The 18,505-nt window shown below is 52.5% G+C and overlaps 2 protein-coding genes across 5 annotated transcripts in view; both read left to right on the top strand.

Moving 5' to 3' along the window:
• LOC118987925 (leukocyte immunoglobulin-like receptor subfamily A member 5) overlaps positions 1-17,733 on the top strand; it is a 43,523-nt gene extending 25,790 nt beyond the window's left edge. Inside the window, exons 1-5 of one of the 4 annotated variants that reach the window (XM_037047263.1) lie at positions 6,369-6,608; positions 6,730-6,765; positions 6,951-7,235; positions 7,381-7,683; positions 12,138-12,913. In XM_037047263.1, the coding sequence (XP_036903158.1) occupies positions 6,575-6,608; positions 6,730-6,765; positions 6,951-7,235; positions 7,381-7,683; positions 12,138-12,274 (795 nt within the window). In that variant the 5' untranslated portion in view covers positions 6,369-6,574 and the 3' untranslated portion in view covers positions 12,275-12,913. Of the gene's footprint in view, positions 1-6,368; positions 6,609-6,729; positions 6,766-6,950; positions 7,236-7,380; positions 7,684-12,137; positions 12,914-15,075; positions 15,198-15,370; positions 15,459-15,637; positions 15,674-16,818; positions 17,101-17,389 lie in introns of those variants that run through there. The other 3 variants (XM_037047264.1, XM_037047261.1, XM_037047265.1) reach the window with 3 other exon arrangements.
• The window catches only part of LOC118987927 (leukocyte immunoglobulin-like receptor subfamily A member 6), a 60,681-nt gene extending 42,417 nt beyond the window's left edge, over positions 1-18,264 (top strand). Inside the window, 5 exon segments of the mRNA XM_037047269.1 lie at positions 7,900-8,092; positions 8,181-8,221; positions 8,842-8,944; positions 9,180-9,466; positions 17,872-18,264. Of these exon segments, the coding sequence (XP_036903164.1) occupies positions 7,900-8,092; positions 8,181-8,221; positions 8,842-8,944; positions 9,180-9,466; positions 17,872-18,053 (806 nt within the window). The 3' untranslated portion in view covers positions 18,054-18,264.
• Positions 18,265-18,505: the final 241 nt, after the last annotated feature.

The raw sequence follows: 18,505 nt of genomic DNA, 5'->3' as shown, positions 1-18,505 counted from the left end.
ACAGGTGATTGAACTTGCAGTCTAGGTATGTGCCCGGACAGGGAACGAAAACAACAAAGTTTTGGTTATGGGATGATGCTCCAACCAATGCAGACACTCCAGCCTCGGGGAAATCAATATGTGTTGGTTTGAAGGGATTGCCTGGGAAACCCCACTGTTAAAACCACAGTGCAGTATCCAGATAATGTATTAGAGAATTGTACATTGAGATCTCTATGATTCTATTGCTCATGTCGTCCCAGTGAATTCCCCTTAATAAAACACTGGTTCTCAGCATTTTCCCATTTCTGGTATCCATGGTCCCCTCGTGGCCAAGTTCAAGGTGTCCCTGAGAGGTCCTGATGCAGAGCTGGGGTGTGAAACACACACTGACTCTCACAGGCAGTACGAGCCAATGGGGGGCACCAGTGACACCAGTTAGCCCCACAGTGTGCCTCCGCTGCCTGCCCTTTCATGATTAGTTCTCCCTCAGTGTCGTGGCACCATTTCTGTGAAAACACAAGACCACAGTCCCAACGCATGCAGACACGGTGCCCAGGGGAAAACCCTTCTATCCCTTCAGGGAGGGAACACTGAGCAGATGGAATTCTAATGCATCCCGTGTAGGAGTGCAAGTTAGAGTCACCCATTGAGTGGATACATTACACTCACCCACGTAGAGACACACAGCTGTACCTTTGAATACCCACCTTGGAGAATATTGTACATGGGCATCACTCACAAAGACACTGATGAGGGTTCGTGTACTACTGGTTTGAGTGTTTTCAGGGAAGTGTGAAGCGTGAGGCAACAGAGCCCATTCGTATGGAAAAGCCACAACGGAAAGCTTGGGGGGGCTTACAAGCTGTTTGTGGTGGGGTCTCAGGGAGTCACCAGGGTGGAAGGAAGAATGTTAGACAGGTAGATAGACGCTCAGCTAGGACACCTGCCTGCCAGCTGTGTGTAGGGAGGGCTCATGGAAGGAACCGTATCCCGTGTCACTACTTCTGTTGGCAGAGACCTGCCCCCTACCTCTTGCCCTGAGGTCAGACAACTCAGTTCATCCTTGTGTGTCCCTGGTTTCTTTCAAGCTGCTGCCCCAGGGCCGGAGCTCAGAGAAAGTGAGTCTGAGTAAGTCTACATGTGGGTCCAGTAAGTGGAACTGCCTGAGACTTAAGCAGCCCTCAGACTCAGTAGCTCTTCCTCCTGACTTCAGTCTGCCACATGCGGGTGTGGGACCAGCCCACTTCAGGTCTCTGAGTCTCCAGGTGGCTTCTTCTTTAATCCTTAGTTGTGAGACTCCTGTTCACCTCGAATGCAGAAAGTTCTGGATGACGGTTTTTCTATAGGTTAGTAGTAATTCTGGTGAGGTTGAAAAAACTGTGTGTCATTTTTATTTTGTTTTGATGTTTTGTGATTGTTTATTTCCCTTGTCCTTCCAATACATCCATGTAGCACATGGCCTCCTTTCCTTCTTTTATAATAAGTTTTATTTTTCAGACTTCCAGCCAGAATGGAGGTGTAGGTAGAAATACTGTACTTCCTCAGGCAACGCAGTTTAAGGACAACAAAGATTTGGAAACAAAAACACAACCAAAACAGGCAGAAAATTGAACTGTACCAAAGTCCAACAACAAGGAACCATTCATCCAGACCGGTAAGAGGGGCAAAGTCGACAGCTGGCGGAGAGGGGTTGCAGCAGGAAAAAGCTGTCAGATACATTGGCTGTCAGACTGACACAGGCCTGCCGTCAGTGGTTGGCAGATCCCAGGGATGGGGTGCCAACAGGCTGATCCAGTGAGGGCGCGAGGTGGCTGGCTGACCAAAGACACACATTCACGCACAGATAAACCAGGCAAAAAACGAGTGGTGAGACAACCATGCAACCCAGGGCCCCAATGATGAAAATTAAAGCCTAAAAGCACCGATTGGAAAAACTTTCAGGGGTTGAGGTGCCGGGAGACGCTTCCAGCCTCACAGGAGAGTTCATTGCAGAGACAAACAGGTCTCAGGTCGCAATTACTACTAAACTCTAGAATGTACACAAGCCCACCCATCCGGGAACCAGCACCAGAAGGGCCCAATTTGCTTGTGGGAAGTGGCAGACGAGACCAAAGTACAAGAGAGAGCAGAACAAACACCATTGCTCCCTCCTTGACCCCACCCCCAGTCAAAACCCAACAACTGGGTTGACCTGCCCTGGTGAACACCTAAGCTTTCGTCCTTCCTGTGTAACAGGTGTGAACAGAACAAAACATTATGGCTTAAGAGAAGAACAGCTCAAAGCCCCAGAGCCAATACTTCTAAGCGATCAAGACATAGCAAACCTATCAGATGCACAGTTCAAACCACTGGTTATCAGGATGCTCACAGAACTGGTAGATTTTAGTTGCAAATTGGATGAAAAAATGAAGGCTACACTAAATGTAGTGAAGCAAAATGCACGGGGAACCAATTGTGTTGGAAACAAAACTGGGGCTCAAATCAAGGGAGTGGACCAGAAGGAAAAAAGAAACAACCAAACAGAAAAGAATGAAGAAACAAGAATTCAAAACAATGAGGAGAGGCTTAGGAACCTCCAGGACATCTTTAAATGTTCCAACATCTGAAATATAGGGGTACCACAAGGAGAAGAGGAACAGCCACAAGTGGAAAATGTACTTGCACAAATAATAAAGGAGAACTTCCCCAATATGGTAAAGAAAGTAGACTTCCAGGAAGTCAAGGAAGCTCAGAGAGTGCCAAAGAAGGTGGACCCAAGGACGAACACACCAAGGCACATCATAATTACATTAGCCAAAATTCAGATGAAGGAGAGAATTCTAGAAGTAGATAAGAGATATTTCTCTGCAAGAGATAAAGGGACAGTCACCTACAAAGGAGTACCCATCAGACTGTCAGCGGATTTCTCAAAAGAGACCTTACAGGCAAGAAGGGGCTGGAAAGAAGTATTCCAAGTCATGAAATCCCAAGACCCACATCCAAGACTGCTCTATCCAGCAAAGCTTTCATTTAGAATGGAATGGCAGATAAAGTGCTTCTCAGATAAAGTCAAGTTCAAGGAGTTCATCATCACCAAGCCCTTATTATATAAAATGTTAAAGGGACTTATCTAAGAAAAAGAAGATAAAAAATATGAACAGTGAAAGGACAGCAAACTCACAGTTATTAACAACCACACCTAAAACAAAAGCAAACTAAGAGGACAGCTAGATCAGGAGCGGAACCATAGAAATGGAGATCACAAGGAGGGTTAGCAACAGGGGAGTGGGAGCAGGAGAAGGGGGGAGAAGATACAAATAAGTAGCATAGACGGTGGGTAGAAAATTGACAGGGGGAAGGCAAGAATAGTAGGGAAATGTAGAAGCTAAAGAACTTGTGACACATGGACATGAACTAAAGGGGGGGAATGGGAAGGAGGGGGTGTGTAGGGTGGAGGGGAATGAACAAGGGAAATAAGACAACAGTAATGGCAAAATTAATAAAATATACTTAAAAATAAGTTTTATTTTCTCAATAAAGTTGACATCAAATATATAAGTTTCTGGGTCACCACATAGATTAAAAATATGTTTTTGGATTTTTTGGCCTTTTTTCCTCACTCTTGCATCTCACTTCATCCAGTTTGGTGTCATTGTTCTTCTAACTGAATTAAATGACTTTCTATTCCTTTCACCAAGTGTGAAAATGTGAAAATATCTAAAAACTTGCTTCTCTGGAAAAGCCTTGTTTCAGGCTCATTTGCTTTATAAAGGAAATAGGAACACATTCTTATTTTAATTAAAGTGTGTGATTCAACTCCTCAGAGAGAAAACACATCCCCTGTGGTTAAGGCTCCCTGAAGGGAAATCTGTTCTCTCTCCTGGATACACAGCCTCACTGGGCAGGGTTGGGAGGACACACAGGTTCCTGCTTAGGGACTGGCCCGACTGACACGTTCACCTTCTCCCTTAAACCTAATGAGCCCCATTAGGGGTTCATTGTACACACAAGATTGTGTACAGTCTTCACTAACGCTCTGCTGCTGGAAGGTGTGTCCCCACTGTCCTCTGCTGTCACTCTTTGCTATGAGGAGGTCTGATCCCAGCGAGCTTGTCACTATGGTGATGGGCACTTCTTCTAGGAAGCAATTTTGGGACTTGCTAGGACCCCATGCCAGGGCTCCACAATTTTCTTTTGGAGTTGAAATTCACATTTAAATCAAATCAACCATTTAAAAATATATTTTATTGATTGGTTTGAGAGGTGGGGCAGAGAGAGGGAGAGAGAAACATGGATTGTTGACCCACTTCCTGGTGCATCCATTGGCTGCTTGTTTGTGTGCCCTGACTGGGGATGAAGCCCACAGCCTTGGATATTGGGATGATGCTCTAACCCACTGAGCGACCCAGACAGGGCCTAAAATTAACCATTTCTGATGTGTAAAATTGGGTGTAGGATATGTTCTTGGGTTTTTATTTCACCTTCATTATCTTCGATAAGCACAAAAAGTCAAGATGCAGATTTCAGTTTGATACACCTGCTCCCTAACACTAGATTGGTCTCTCTTCATCTTGGTAAATATGGGATTATTCACATCTCCAGCTGTTACTAAATGTCACGCTCACTTCCTTTCTTTCTGACACCAGAGATATGACGTCTACCCTCTTTACTCTAGTCCCCAAATACCTTCAGTAATTACTTCTGGTCTCTCTAGGCTGCATTCTAGAAATTGCCTCTGTATTGTGCTCCACTGTCTAAATGGCCCTCCAGCCCTGTCTCATCCTTGATGGGAAGAATTATTTCTATGTGTCCATCGTTGGGCTTTCTCATCTCTAAGGTTCCTAACTCATTACAGTCATCTACATAAAACAATGCATATTATTTGCTCAAAATTTGAATTCTCCCTTTATTTTTCAGGTACGTACACATGGTCATCTTCCATTGCTCTCATACTTTCCTTCTCACTCTCTATCATTGGGTGTGACAGTCCCCAGTGTCAGTAGATGGTGCCCATAGCTCTGTCTGTCATCACTAGGATTTCTCCACTGTCCACTCTGGTAGGAGTCTCTGCCCTCACACACCTGGTCTCCCACAGATTCTCAGGGGCTGTCCTGAAAGTCAGGCTGACCAGGGGCTGTGGCAGCTGCCCCTGCCTCATGCCTTGCACCCTCTCAGACTCAGCACCTGCTCAGCGTTCTGCCCTCCAGGGCTGTTACAATGAGAACCTCACACACACACATGAGACAGACACCCAGGGCTGACATACTGGACTCAGTCTGTTTCCGGACACACAAGGCAAACTGCTCACTGCTGACCATGAACTTGGGCGAGTGGCGAGACATCCCAGAGGCCCACACAGAAACACAGGGCAGGGACCACACTTCCAGCCTTCCCCTGCTCCCTGACTCCTCTTCCTGTGAGGACCTGGGACCCTCCTCTGTCCACTCAGCTGGAAAGCCCCTTCCTATGACCCTTGAATGGTCCCGGTCATAGGAGGCCTCTCACTTTCAGTCTCTGTTCTCCACTGTGGTTCCCTCCTTGTGGGAAACTTTCATTTCTCATTTCTGCACATGTGTGAGCTTACATACTTTAGAGCTATTGTGAGTAGCTTTACTTGGTTGGTATTCAGAGCAGACAACGTCTGGTGTGGATGAAACAATCCTGCCCTTGACCCTGGACACCTTGATCCTCTCATGTCCCAGCCCCTCACGTCCTCTTCTGGTCTGGAAATGGAAGTCTCCCTGCCACGAACCAGCACCACTGACCCCCAGCCTCTGTGGGGACTGGGCTTTGGGACAACAGGATCCAGATGAGGAGACTGAGGCAGGGACTGGACATCACCACTCAAGGACACATGGACATAGGATGAGGAGCATTTAAATAAGTATCTGCTGAAGGAGAAATCAGGACTCTAACCCAAATCAATGTTTCCCGAAGCTTGAAGAAAGGACCACAGCACAAGGAGGAGGTTAGAACCAGGAAACAAGGGCCCTGAGGGTACAGGGGTCACTCAGAGACTTGTCCCCAGGAAGGTGAGTGGATGCTGTTGTTAAGAAAAAATGAGAAATCGGTGAGGGTGGCTGGGATAGCAAAAAAGCCACACTCTGGGGCCAGGGAAAGTTACGTGTGTCCTTCTCTCATTTTGCTGTGTCTGTCCTTGGTGCTCATTGTCACAGTGACACTCACCTGAACTGCACAGTGAGGAGGGGACTGTGTCTCTGATGAGCTGAGCTCTGCAGGCACAGGGACCCCCATCTTTCTGAAGCATCTGCAGAGCCTGGATGACCCTGTCCATGGGGAGGACCCACTAAGGAGATGCTGATGCCATACTAAGGGGGAACGGGACCCCGTGAGACAGACTCTGATCTGGAAAAACGTGCCCTGGGTCACCTCACCTGCAAGGGGCATCTCAGGAAAAGTAGAGTGGGATTGTCCTTCATGAGAATGAGAGTCGGACCCTTGGGGGGACACTATCCCTTTTCCTGAGGGGCTGCTGATGTGACAGCCCTGTGACAGTGACAGTCAGCCTCCCGGTGACCACATTCTGCATCTATCCACCGTAGGACACTGAGTTGTCTTTCTCCTGCACAGCTGAGTTCACAGAGGAGACACCATGCCCCCCACCCTCACGGCCCTGCTCTGCCTCGGTGAGATGTGAGGGGGGAGGGGAAGCCCTGCTCTGTCAGGACCCCAGGGCTCAGGAGGCTCCTGGGGAGGAGGGCTCTGCTCAGGACTCAGGGCAAATCTCTCACAGGGGCTCTCTTGCAGGGCTGAGCCTGGGCCTGAGGACTCCAGTGCAGGCAGGTGAGTCTGTCCCCATGGCTCCCAGGTGTCATTCCCCACTGGGGACATGAGGGCTTCCCCTAGGAAGTTGGGGATGATGAACAGCAGTTCTGGGAAGAGAGATGAGGGACATCTGAGATGTTGGGGGGCCGGGAGCTGGGCACTGGGGTAGGTAATGTTCGGACTCAGCCCTTCATTTCTTTCAGGGACCCTCCACAAACCAACCCTCTGGCCTGAGCCAAGCTCTGTAATCCCCTGGGGGAGCTCAGTGACCATTTGGTGTCAAGGGATCCTGGAGGCTAAGGACTACCGTCTGTATAAAGAGGGGATCTCAAAGCCTTGGGATAGGCAGAAGCCACTGGATCCTGGGAACAAAGCCAAGTTCTCCATCACCTACACAACAGAGTACTCTGCAGGGAGATATTACTGCTCCTATCTCAGCTCCACTGGCTGGTCAGAGCTCAGTGACCCTCTGGACCTGGTGGTGACAGGTGAGGGGACACTCAGGGGTCCCAGCCTCAGGCTCTGCCCTCAGGAAGGGGGATGCTCTCAGGGGGTCTCCCCCTCACAGCCCAGCCCTGGGGGACATGAGGGAGGTGTGAGCCCCATTTAACATTCTGCCTCCTCCTCTCCTAGGAGCCTACAACAAACCCAGCCTCTCAGCCCTGCCCAGCCCTGTGGTGACCTCAGGAGGGAATGTGACCCTCTTGTGTGACTCGAGGGAAGAATTTGACAGGTTCATTCTGACCAGTGAAGGAAAAGGCAGGATCTCCTGGACCCTGGACTCACAGCGATACCCAACTGGGAAGGTGCAAGCCCTGTTCCCTGTGGGCCCCGTGACTGCCAACCACAGATGGAGGTTCAGATGCTACGGTTGTTACGGGAAGACACCCCACGTGTGGTCAGAGCCCAGTGACTCCCTGGAGCTCCTGGTCGCAGGTAAAGAAGTCTTAAACTGGACCTATCCACAGTTTAGGCACTAGACAGGTTCCTGGGGTCTTTATTAGACGGGGAGCCCCATGTGAAAGGTGGGGTGAGGGGGGCACAAGGGCTCCTGGACCAGAGACACAGAGAGAGACAGGGGGGCCTGGGGGCCAGGCCAGGAGGACAGTTCATGGGAGGAGGAGCCCTGTCACGCCCATCTGGTCCCTGCAGGTGGCTCAGGGACGCCCTCCCTCTTGACCCAGCAGGGCCCCATTGTGGCCTCTGGACAGAAGCTGACCCTCCAGTGTTGCTGTGACATTGGCTGTGACAGATTTGCTCTGTCCTAGGAAGGGGGACAGGACCTCCCCCAGAGCTCTGTCCTGCAGCCCCAGGCTGGGCTGCCTCTGGCCAACTTCCCCATATCAGAGAAGGAGAAAAATGGAGCACAGAGAGACTCCATATGGGTGGACGCCATGGGATGTGGGGACCTGACAGGGGGGGACCTTCTCTGACACTGTGAGCAATTCACACGGGGGCCAGTACAGGTGCTATGGTGGACAGCCTCTCCTCCAAGTGGTTGGTCCCCAGTGACCCCCTGGACATCCTGGTGGCAATCCTAGATCCCATGGGTTCAGTCAGGGACCCAGGGTCNACCTATCCACAGTTTAGGCACTAGACAGGTTCCTGGGGTCTTTATTAGACGGGGAGCCCCATGTGAAAGGTGGGGTGAGGGGGGCACAAGGGCTCCTGGACCAGAGACACAGAGAGAGACAGGGGGGCCTGGGGGCCAGGCCAGGAGGACAGTTCATGGGAGGAGGAGCCCTGTCACGCCCATCTGGTCCCTGCAGGTGGCTCAGGGACGCCCTCCCTCTTGACCCAGCAGGGCCCCATTGTGGCCTCTGGACAGAAGCTGACCCTCCAGTGTTGCTGTGACATTGGCTGTGACAGATTTGCTCTGTCCTAGGAAGGGGGACAGGACCTCCCCCAGAGCTCTGTCCTGCAGCCCCAGGCTGGGCTGCCTCTGGCCAACTTCCCCATATCAGAGAAGGAGAAAAATGGAGCACAGAGAGACTCCATACGGGTGGACGCCATGGGATGTGGGGACCTGCAGGTCCCCTGACAGAGGGGGACCTTCTCTGACACTGTGAGCAATTCACACGGGGGCCAGTACAGGTGCTATGGTGGACAGCCTCTCCTCCAAGTGGTTGGCCCCCAGTGACCCCCTGGACATCCTGGTGGCAATCCTAGATCCCATGGGTTCAGTCAGGGACCCAGGGTCTGCTCAGGCCCTGCTGGGGGTCGGAGATAGTGATGGCCAGGATAAGGGGTGATGGGTCCCCAGGGAAAGAGACAGAGAAATAGGTGATGGGAGGGGGAGGGGGAGACTCAGAGAAAACAGAGACAGACAGAGAGGAGGGTCCTCAGAGAGGGGCCTGGTGACTCTCAGGTCAGAACATGGTGGGCAGCAGCCCCTCACCTGCCCCCCTCTCTCTAGGATGGTCCTCTGACAGACCCTCCCTCTCGGTGCAGCCGGGCCCCACAGTGGCGTCAGGAGAGAATGTGACCCTGGTGTGTCAGTCACAGAGCTGGAGGGACACTTTCTTTCTGACAAAGGAGGGGGCAGCCAATCCCCCGTTGCGTCTAAGATCACAGTTCCGAGCTCAGCAGCACCAGGCAGAGTTCTCCATGGGTCCTGTGACCTCGGCCCACGGGGGCACCTACAGGTGCTACAGCACAAACCACAGCAGCCCCTACCTGCTGTCACAGCCCAGCGACCCCCTGGAGCTCCTGGTCTCAGGTAAGACCCTTGACCTCGTCCTGTCTGTGCTCCCTCCTCTCTGGGCCCTGTCCCTAGAAGATTCAGGAGCAGAGATATATGAGGAATGTAGAGGTTCCACAGAGGGGGTCCAGCTGCTGAGAAGTGGAAACAGACCGGGCCTCCCACCCCTGAGCCCCCTGTTCTGAATCTCAGCAGAGAGAAAGAGCAAGGAGGGAGGAGGGAGGGGTGTGAGAAGTGAGGAGAAAGGTGATTAGACTGAGCAGAGAGGACAGATGCCCCCCCGCCCACTTACCTTCTGCAGCTTCATCTCAGAGTCTGAGCCCCTGGGGTCCCCCCTCCCCTGGGAGCTCAGCTCTGCAGGCCTCTGGGCTCACCTGGAGCCTCCAGCACTCAGTGCTCACCTGAGAGTGAGGAGGGGCTGTGCCAGGCTCAGGAGGAGCTGGGGGCTCCCGCCCACGCTGAGGGCTCCCCTGTCTGCTCCGTGGTTCTGGGGGCCCCTGTCTGTTCCTGCTCCTTTCTGAGGACTTTTGGGCAGCGCTGCAGTGTACAGAGCAGCAGTTTAATTGACAGTATATGTGATCAACGTTCAAATGTCTATAATGCTGTTCCTAGTTTCATAGGGAAGGCTAAATCCAGACATCTGTTGGAGAAAATAGCTTATTATTACTATGAAATCTTTGTATTACACACATTTCAAATGAGGTTTTAGCGAACTTCAGAAGCACTTGATAGATATTTGTAAAACTGAGAAAATGTATAGCTGACTTTCAGAACCGCATATCTAAGAATGTAATTTGTATGTAAGCGGTCTGATTCCTTCATACAGTCTAAATAGTAGCAAGTACCCCTGGGAAAGCTATTGGTTAGGGCATATTTATTTCCTCACCACTATAACTTCCTAAAATTCTCTCCCTTTGGGTTGTTTTTCAGTTGCCCTCTCTGAAACACTGAGAAAATTATAATAAGCACAAGTCAAAGGTCACATCACTTATTGTACGCTGTATACCTATTTTTCCCACTGCAGATTCCACATGATGAAATGACCAAGTAAAATGGTCCGAGCTTTACCTCTGAAAAAGTTTCACTCATAACCCAAATTATTTCAAGGCAAACTCATTAAGATGTTTGTATTTTATATGGAATGCACTATGCACCTTTATGTTTCAATATGGTTTCTGATTTCCTTAGGATTTTATCGGGAATGGGTTTTTTTTTTTACTGACAGATACACACATTTCCTAAAAATTACCTTTTCCCTCTATTCATAACCACAGGAAACACATTCTAAAGGCTTCCTGCTTTCAACCACTTGGATATCAATGCAAATGAGTAACATTTATTTTTCCATGTGCATTTTCTGAATGGTGTGAGCTGATATTTGGAATTTTTCCGTGGATCTTTGGAATTAGAATATAAGTGAATAACGTTTTTACATCTTGTTTTCCATACCAAGATGGGGAAGCAGATGCCCGTAATTTCCCACATTTGGTTCTCACAAAACACCACAACTTGGGGCAACTTCTCTGTTCCTCGAACTGTGAAAACCACAACTGTGAGATCCCTTGGTTGGTGGCGTCAATAAGCAGTGTGTGGAGGGCGTGGTTTGGGGTAAAAATCACATGGTTAGCTGTCCATCCATGAAATCCTGCCACACTTCCTAGGGTTTGTCCGAAAGGAGAGAGAAAGTGACAGGTCTGCCCCTTCGGGCCCCTCACTGGACCTCTGACTCCGTGTTCCCAGGCCCCGAGGCCCAGCCCCCCTTCTCCTCTGCCCCCTCCCTCCATCCCACAGAGGAGACTTCATTCCCCATCAAAGACCAGGCTAGACCCTTCTGGGGACCTGCCTCCTTATCACCTGTTCATCTCAAGTCTCTTTCTCTGTCTCCCTCTATTTCCGTACACGCACACATAATAAATATTGGTACAGCACACATCTATATAGGCATAGATGATGATATATAACTTAGTATTCATCTAAGAGTGGACATGTGTGTAACTCTATGTACAGACTCATTCTATACGACATTTTATACTACACTCCATAAAATGCACCTAGACAGGGTGGGACAAAAGGAAGTTTAAAGTTGTTTGTGGAAAAAAAATCATACAATAATTAATACTAGTAACAAAATGAATAACTATTTCATGAATTCACAACTGTGAACCCTGTATTTTCCCTAATATTGATAGTCAATGTATGCATCTGCAATATACCTACCAATATTCATCCACATGCTCATGTTTTTCATCTGGTAACTCTACCTACCATGGTAGGTTTCGTCATCATAAAAAATGAACTAAGGAAAGAATGAATAGATGAAAATTGCCAGAGAATGATTCAACAGCAGACCCCAGAGAGTGGGGGGAAGGACACGCTGCCCCAGACGTTCACCCCTTTGTGCACCTGCCACTCAGGAGCCCCTGACACCACCCCTCCTCCGTGGACTGGGGCCCCCACATGAGGAGAATGTGGGATGTCTAAATTGTTCCTGAACTGAGAGCATTTTTTTCCCACTACTCGGGAGCTCCTGGGCACAGCTCGCTCTTGCCATGGTGGCTGGGAGCCAGAACTGGAGTCAGGTGTCCCAGGGACGCTGACATCAAGGAGAGGGGAGGTCCAGGGGGGACACCAGAGTCCTGGAGATTTGGGGCTGCCTGACCAGGCTGACCTCTGACTCCACATTTTGCAGCCTTCCAAGCCAAAGACTACACAATGGAGAACCTGATCTGCGTGGGAGTGGCTGGATCGGTCCTGGTGGTCCTCGGGGTGCTGCTGCTTCAGGCTCGAGACAGCGAGAGAATGGCCCAGGCGGCAGCCAGGGCGTGAACAGAGGGGACAGGGCACCATTCAGAGGGGGGAGCCATGGGGCCCGTCTGATGGCCCAGGAGGAGGTGAAGGACAGTCTGACCACAGGTGGGGAAACTGCTGATGTGTCCAGGGGAGCAGATCTGGCAGACGAGATTTGGGGGCAGGAAATGTGAGCCATGTTCCTGTGGAGACCCCTCCTCCTTCCCACTGTGGAGCTGCCCCTCCTCATCCTCACTGACTCCCCTTGACTGTCCTTCTGTTCTCCCCCTGTGACAGGAGGGGCCGCCCCACATGGCTGGTCTGGGTTCCCAGCCACACACCCCTTCATGCTGGATCCCACTCACACAAACAAATGTGGTGTCTTCATAACCCGGGAGGGTTTTTAAGCCATAAAAACAAAGTACCGACACCTGCTACCTGGTGGGGGAACGTCAACAGTCTGCAGCTGAGTGACAGGAGCCACACAGAAAAGATCACGTCTTCTGTGACTGCGTTTGTGTGAAGTGTCCAGGAGGAGGACACCCACAGAGACGGGAGTCAGGTGGGCTGGTCGGGGGCTGACGAGGAGCAGAGATGGGAGCCTGAAGGCTTTGTGGAATTTGGAGGCAGGGTCATACAAATTTCTTATTAAAACAACATAAAAGTGGTGGTTCAGACACTGTGTGTTGACTACATTTTCATAAATTCTGTATTTTAAAAGGATCAGATCTATGTTACATGAATTTACATCATTAGAAAGAAATGCAAGTGTATGGCCATGGTTCCCTGTGGATCCTTTTGGCCTTAGAAGTGGTCAGGTCCCCAGGCATTTTCATGGGAGGTGGGACTCCCACCAGGTCCGAGGTGCCCTCAGTGCCCAGGGCTCAGGCTCAGCCCCTGGTGGAATTCCCACCCTCACTCCTGAGTGTGGTGAGTCCAGGATCCAGGACGAGCAGCATCCTTCCTGTCTCCCCTCAGTCTGGGCTCACCTGCCATTCAACCCAGGATGCCCTGTAGATAATGATGCCCCCTGAGGGCCTGGGGGATATGTATTTGGCTTCCGGGTAGCCCTTCCTCCTTCAAGTCTCTCCCGTCTGCATCTTAATCAGGGCCAGAAACAGCTGGGGCCTCTCCACGTCTCAGGCTCTGCTGACCCTCACAACCCCCGTGAGAGCTGAGCTTCCAGCCTTGTCTGCAATGAGGGCAAAGGGAGAGGGAAGTGACTGGCTCAGAATGCATGGCCAATTATGTTTCCCCTCGCCTTAGATTAAAATCCCTGAATTGTCTGCAACTGCTGCTACTGCCCAGCACATGGAGACGGAGTGACCAGGGTCAGCTGCAGGGTTACCCTCACAGAGCAGGGCAGTGAGGAGGCAGACGTGCTCAGGGGCCTGGATGGGACAGATGGAGAGAAGGTCTCCTGCTCACAGAGATGAGGAAGTCAGAGAGGGGAAGTGGGACGGAGAGTCCAAACCACACACCAACCAGGAGAGTGGGTGGCTCTTGCAGTGGGTCAGGTGACCATGTTGTAATCCTTCCCCAGGCCTCCAGCCCCTCAGTGGGTGGTCAGTCCTCACACAGCTCCATTGGCTTCCCAGGCCACCCAGGCAGAGCACAGATGTGCCCTCAGCTCTTTCTTCTCTTCCCCCCACATGATTAACGCACCCACAGCTCTGACCCTGAGACCCTGTTTGTGGGATGCACTTCCCCTCCACAGTCACACTCACATGAAGACCCAGGACATTGTGTGGGTGTGACGTCATCAGCCTCCTCTCTGGTCCCCCGAGGACCCTCACTCCCAGCTGAGGGGTTTCACTCCCATGCACCTGAACTTACCTGTCACAGACCCTCCCTGCACAAAGTCTTGCCACAGGTCCCCACCTCACTCCAGCCCAGCCAAGTGGGGGCACCTGCTGGTCCATGTCATTGGAGATGAGGCTGAGCTGACCTCTCCACCCCAAGCAGAGCCAACTGGTCCTACAAAGCAGACCCTTCCCAGTGCCCACCTCCCCTCCCCAGACTCATGGCCACACTGGGCCTGTCATGGGCACCCCCTGAGCCCATCAGAACAGAACACACTCTACACACCTCCTAGACCAATATAATGACAGGGAAATGTCCCCACATTTTCTCGCTCAACTTCAATGGTATTTGTGTTCTGGGATGTGTGTTGGGTTTCGGGAGAAATTCTCATAAACCACACAGAGTACTGATCAGCTCATTACCTCGTGTTAGATGAGGGCTGGAGTTTTATCCCAGTTTATCATCCAGTCCTCACTCCTGCAGCCTATTCCCACAGAACGTCATCTTCACAAAGCAGCAACCTGCTCACTCATTCCTTTACTGAAAAGTGTTCCCGTTCCTGAAAGATCAAACCCAGGAGTCCCTGCAGGGAGCAGGGGCCCCAGGGAGCAGGGGCCCAGCACAGCCTGGTGACTCACAGCTCTGCCAATAATCAGCCTCTTCCTGGTCAAGGGTCCTCTGACCCTCCTGTGCTGACCCCTGGTGTGTCTGATCCCTCCCTCACCTGCAGGTCCCCACACTCCATGGCGTCCACCTGTTATGGAGTCTCTCTGTGCTCCATTTTCCTCCTCCTCTGAAACTTACCAACACAACATCCACATCATCCATTGCCTACATATTTGTACTGTCTGGTGTCACTAACCAGCCCTGGGTGTGCCCAGGGGAGGAGTCGGTCACCTTCCCCTGTGAACTTGATGCCTAGATTGGGCACCTGCTCAGGAAATGTTGGACAGTTTCCGGGATGGAGAAAGGCCGGAAGGAACATTGCGTTTATGTTGTCTCGGGAAAAGGAAGTGAATTGCCCACGGTTACATGGGTTGTAAAACAGGCAGAATCAGAAGTATGACAGGAACTGGGCTGCTCCTGTGTCCTGCCCAGCGTCCTCTGCCCTCATGTTCCAGGACAGGTGCCACCCTCCGGATCTGGGTGCCACATGAGGTGGGTGCAGGACGTGTGGGGTCTGCTGACTCGGATCTGGTCTCCATGGTGCCAGAACCTGCTGTCTCCTGCACCACCCCTCAGGGAGGGCAGGTGGCGGCTGAGGAAGAAACTGTGACTTGTTACACAAAGCCGGGACCTTGGTACACCCCGTGTGTCCATCTGTCCTGCAAAACTCAGGGACATTTTATGTCATCTGCACCCCTAGGAACCCTGGCAGACAGCGTCATGACCCTGACCTTCATTGCTCTTCTCTGTCTGGGTGAGTTCTGGGGAAAAGAGAGGATGGGGGCTTCTGCACCCCCAGATCCAGGACCCAGGAGGCTCAGTGGGGGCAGAGACTCTAAGGAGAGAAGGTATCAGCTCAGCAGGGGCCCAGAGCAGGCCTGGAGCTTCTGTGTGTGGGGGGTGAAGGAAAATCTCACAGGGCCTCTCTTCCAGGGCTGTGTCGGGGCCTATTGCACCAGGTCCAGGCAGGTGAGTCCTCCCCCCAGAGATCCTGCTTCAGCACAATGATGCCCCTGGGCAGCTGGGGGACACACACTGGGTCTGGGCTGATGGTGACCAGTGTGGGAGGGGCCTTGGAGTGACAGCCGGGGAAACTGAGGGGATAAGTTCCCCCCCCCCGACCCTGCAGATCTGATTCCTTTCCAGCAGTTCTCTCCAAACCCTCCATCTGGGCTGACCCAGGCCACAGGGTCAGACAGGGGAGCCCTGTGACCATCTGGTGTCAGGGTTCTCTTCAGGCGGATGGCTACATTCTGTATAAAGAGAGGAGTTCTGAGCCCTTGGATGTGAGGATCCCACAGGCCTCCAGCAACAAGACCGGGTTTCTCATTCAGTCCGTGAGCTCACAGCACACAGGGCTGTACCAGTGTGCATACAGCACTGGGGACAGGCTGTCTAAGAGGAGTGAGCCCCTGTTCCTGATGGTGACAGGTAAGGGGGACCCGGGTCTCCTCCCCACTGTGGGCTCCTCCTCAGAGGGTGGAGGGGACAGAGTGTGGCTTTAGGGGGGGCTTCACCCCTCACAGCACAAACCTGGGAAAGATGGGGTGACAGTCCCCTCTAACTCAGATCCTCCTTCTCCCTCAGGAGAGCACAGCGCACCCTCCCTCTCAGCCCATCCAGGCCCCATGGTGGCCTCAGGAAGGAGAATGTCCCTCTTGTGCAGCTCAGAGTCCACATGGGACACTTTCCACTTGCTGAAGGAGGGAGGGGCTGAGCCCCCCCGACAAAGAAAATCGGAATTGAAGTACTATGCTACAAGGTGGTGGCAGGCTGTCTTCCCTGTGGGCCCTGTGAACTCCTCCCATGGAGGGATCTACAGATGCTATGGTTCCAACAGTTCTGACCCCAATGTTTGGTCACAGCTCAGTAGCCCTCTGCACCTGGACGTCACAGGTGAGGTGGTCCACACTTGGCTTCAATTCTTTCCTGTGCCCCAAACAATTGATCTAAGCTTGTGCCTAGTAAAGCCCTGGGGGATATTGGGGTCAGTGACAGAGGTTTACTGGGGACAGAACAATAGGGAGACTTAAGGAGGACAAGTGAGAGCTCTCCCTACAGCCCCAGTGGGTGGGGAGTGTGTGTCCCCTGGGTGACAATGACCTTCTCCCCAGGTGTGTACAGGGAGCCCTCCCTCTCGGCCCAGCCAGGCCCCCTGCTGCTGCCTGGAGACAGCCTGACCCTCCAGTGTCACTCAGAGCCTGGCTTAGACAAATTCGCTCTGACCAAGGATAAGGGGCCCACACCCCCGCAGCGTCTCCAGGGGCAGCACAGCCCCAGCTTCCCCCTGGGCCCTGTGGACCTCACCCACGGGGGCCGGTACAGGTGCTACAGTGGACACAACCTCTCCTATGTGTGGTCGGCCCCCAGCGCCCCCCTGGACATCCTGATTGCAGGTGAGGAGCCTGCCCTGCCTCATCCTGACTGTCTGCTCAGTGCCAGGCCCGGTGGTCAAAGTGGTGGTGATGGGGTCCAGGTCAGGGTCCTTGATGAGAAGCTGAGGGGGGCTGAGGTTTAGGGGAGGGAGGGAAAGGCATAGAAATAAAAGTTGCTCACCAGATGCATGAGAGAAACTGACAGGAGTCACAGACAGTGTCCCTGGGGAAGGACAGGGTCCCTCAGCTCAGGGACAAGAACATGGGGGGAGGGGTGACCCTCTGCACATCACAGCCCTCTTCTCCCCAGGAAAGTACAGGAAACCCTCCCTCTCAGCCCAGCCAGGGCCCTCAGTGCCCTGGGGAGCAAACGTGACCCTGCAGTGTCGATCTGAGGTCAGGGCTGACACCTTCCACCTGCACAGGGAGGGGTCCCTGGACCCTCCCCAGCAGCTTCGTCTGCAGGACACAGCGGCCCCCTCTCAGGCCAACTTCACCATCAGCACTGTGACCTGGGGCCACCATGGGACCTACAGGTGCTACAGCTCACACAGCTCCTCCCCCTTCCAGCTGTCACAGCCCAGTGACCCCCTGGAGCTCCTGGTCTCAGGTGAGAGACCCCCACCCCAGGTCCACTGAGGGAGCAGACTCCATCCCAGGACAGCTCTGGGCTGGGATGGGAAGGAGGGTGAAACAGTGAGGTTGGCAATGGGGGGATCCCACCCCACAGAGACGGAGACAATGGGGGGTCCCCACCCTCTCCGTGCCTCACCCCATTGCGGGTCTGTTCAGTGGTGGTGTGTGGACAGAGGACACTAAAGTGTGTGAAGGGACAACCTTTGGGGGACATGTATTGGACTATGGGAGACAGGAGGAGGCAGGCCCACCCACAGCCTCCCCTGTTCCTGTGTCATGCAGCAGCTGGGGTCTGGAGACCCTCCTCCACACAGACAAACTTCATGTCTGCTGGGTAGCAGAGTCCTCATAGCCCAGAGGAGACATAGACTCCACCAGGCTTCTGCTATTTCTCACTTTATATTTCAGCACAGCACATAGTTCCAGAAGGCCTTATTCCTACAGTCCTAGGGATAAAGGTGGAGACATAAGGAAGGGGCCTCATGTCTCAACAGGCAGTGAGGTCACTGGGTCCCATGTGATCAGCAGGGAGGAAATGATGAAGGGGAAGATGCCCAGCTCAGAGGGGGAGAAAAGAGCAGGGGCCACACCTGGCTCTGTCCTTGGTGCTGATTCTAGGCCCCTGAGTCATCCTGGCACCCGTGAAATCAGGCCCACATGGGAGAAAGAGTCAGGGGGGCCCCTTATGGGTCAGGGTGAGTGGGGGTCCCCTTGAAGAGTAAGCTGAAGTGGAGCTGGCTCGGCCCCTCAAAGTGAATCCCAGTGACAAAATCCTACCTGTATCTGGGAC

The sequence above is a fragment of the Sturnira hondurensis genome, unplaced genomic scaffold (assembly GCF_014824575.4).
Source record: "Sturnira hondurensis isolate 20B ecotype Veracruz unplaced genomic scaffold, ASM1482457v3 Scaffold0005543, whole genome shotgun sequence".
Classification (NCBI taxonomy): Eukaryota; Metazoa; Chordata; class Mammalia; order Chiroptera; family Phyllostomidae; genus Sturnira; species Sturnira hondurensis.
The sequence above is the reverse complement of the archived record's forward strand: the minus strand, read 5'-3'. Positions and strand labels throughout refer to the sequence as shown.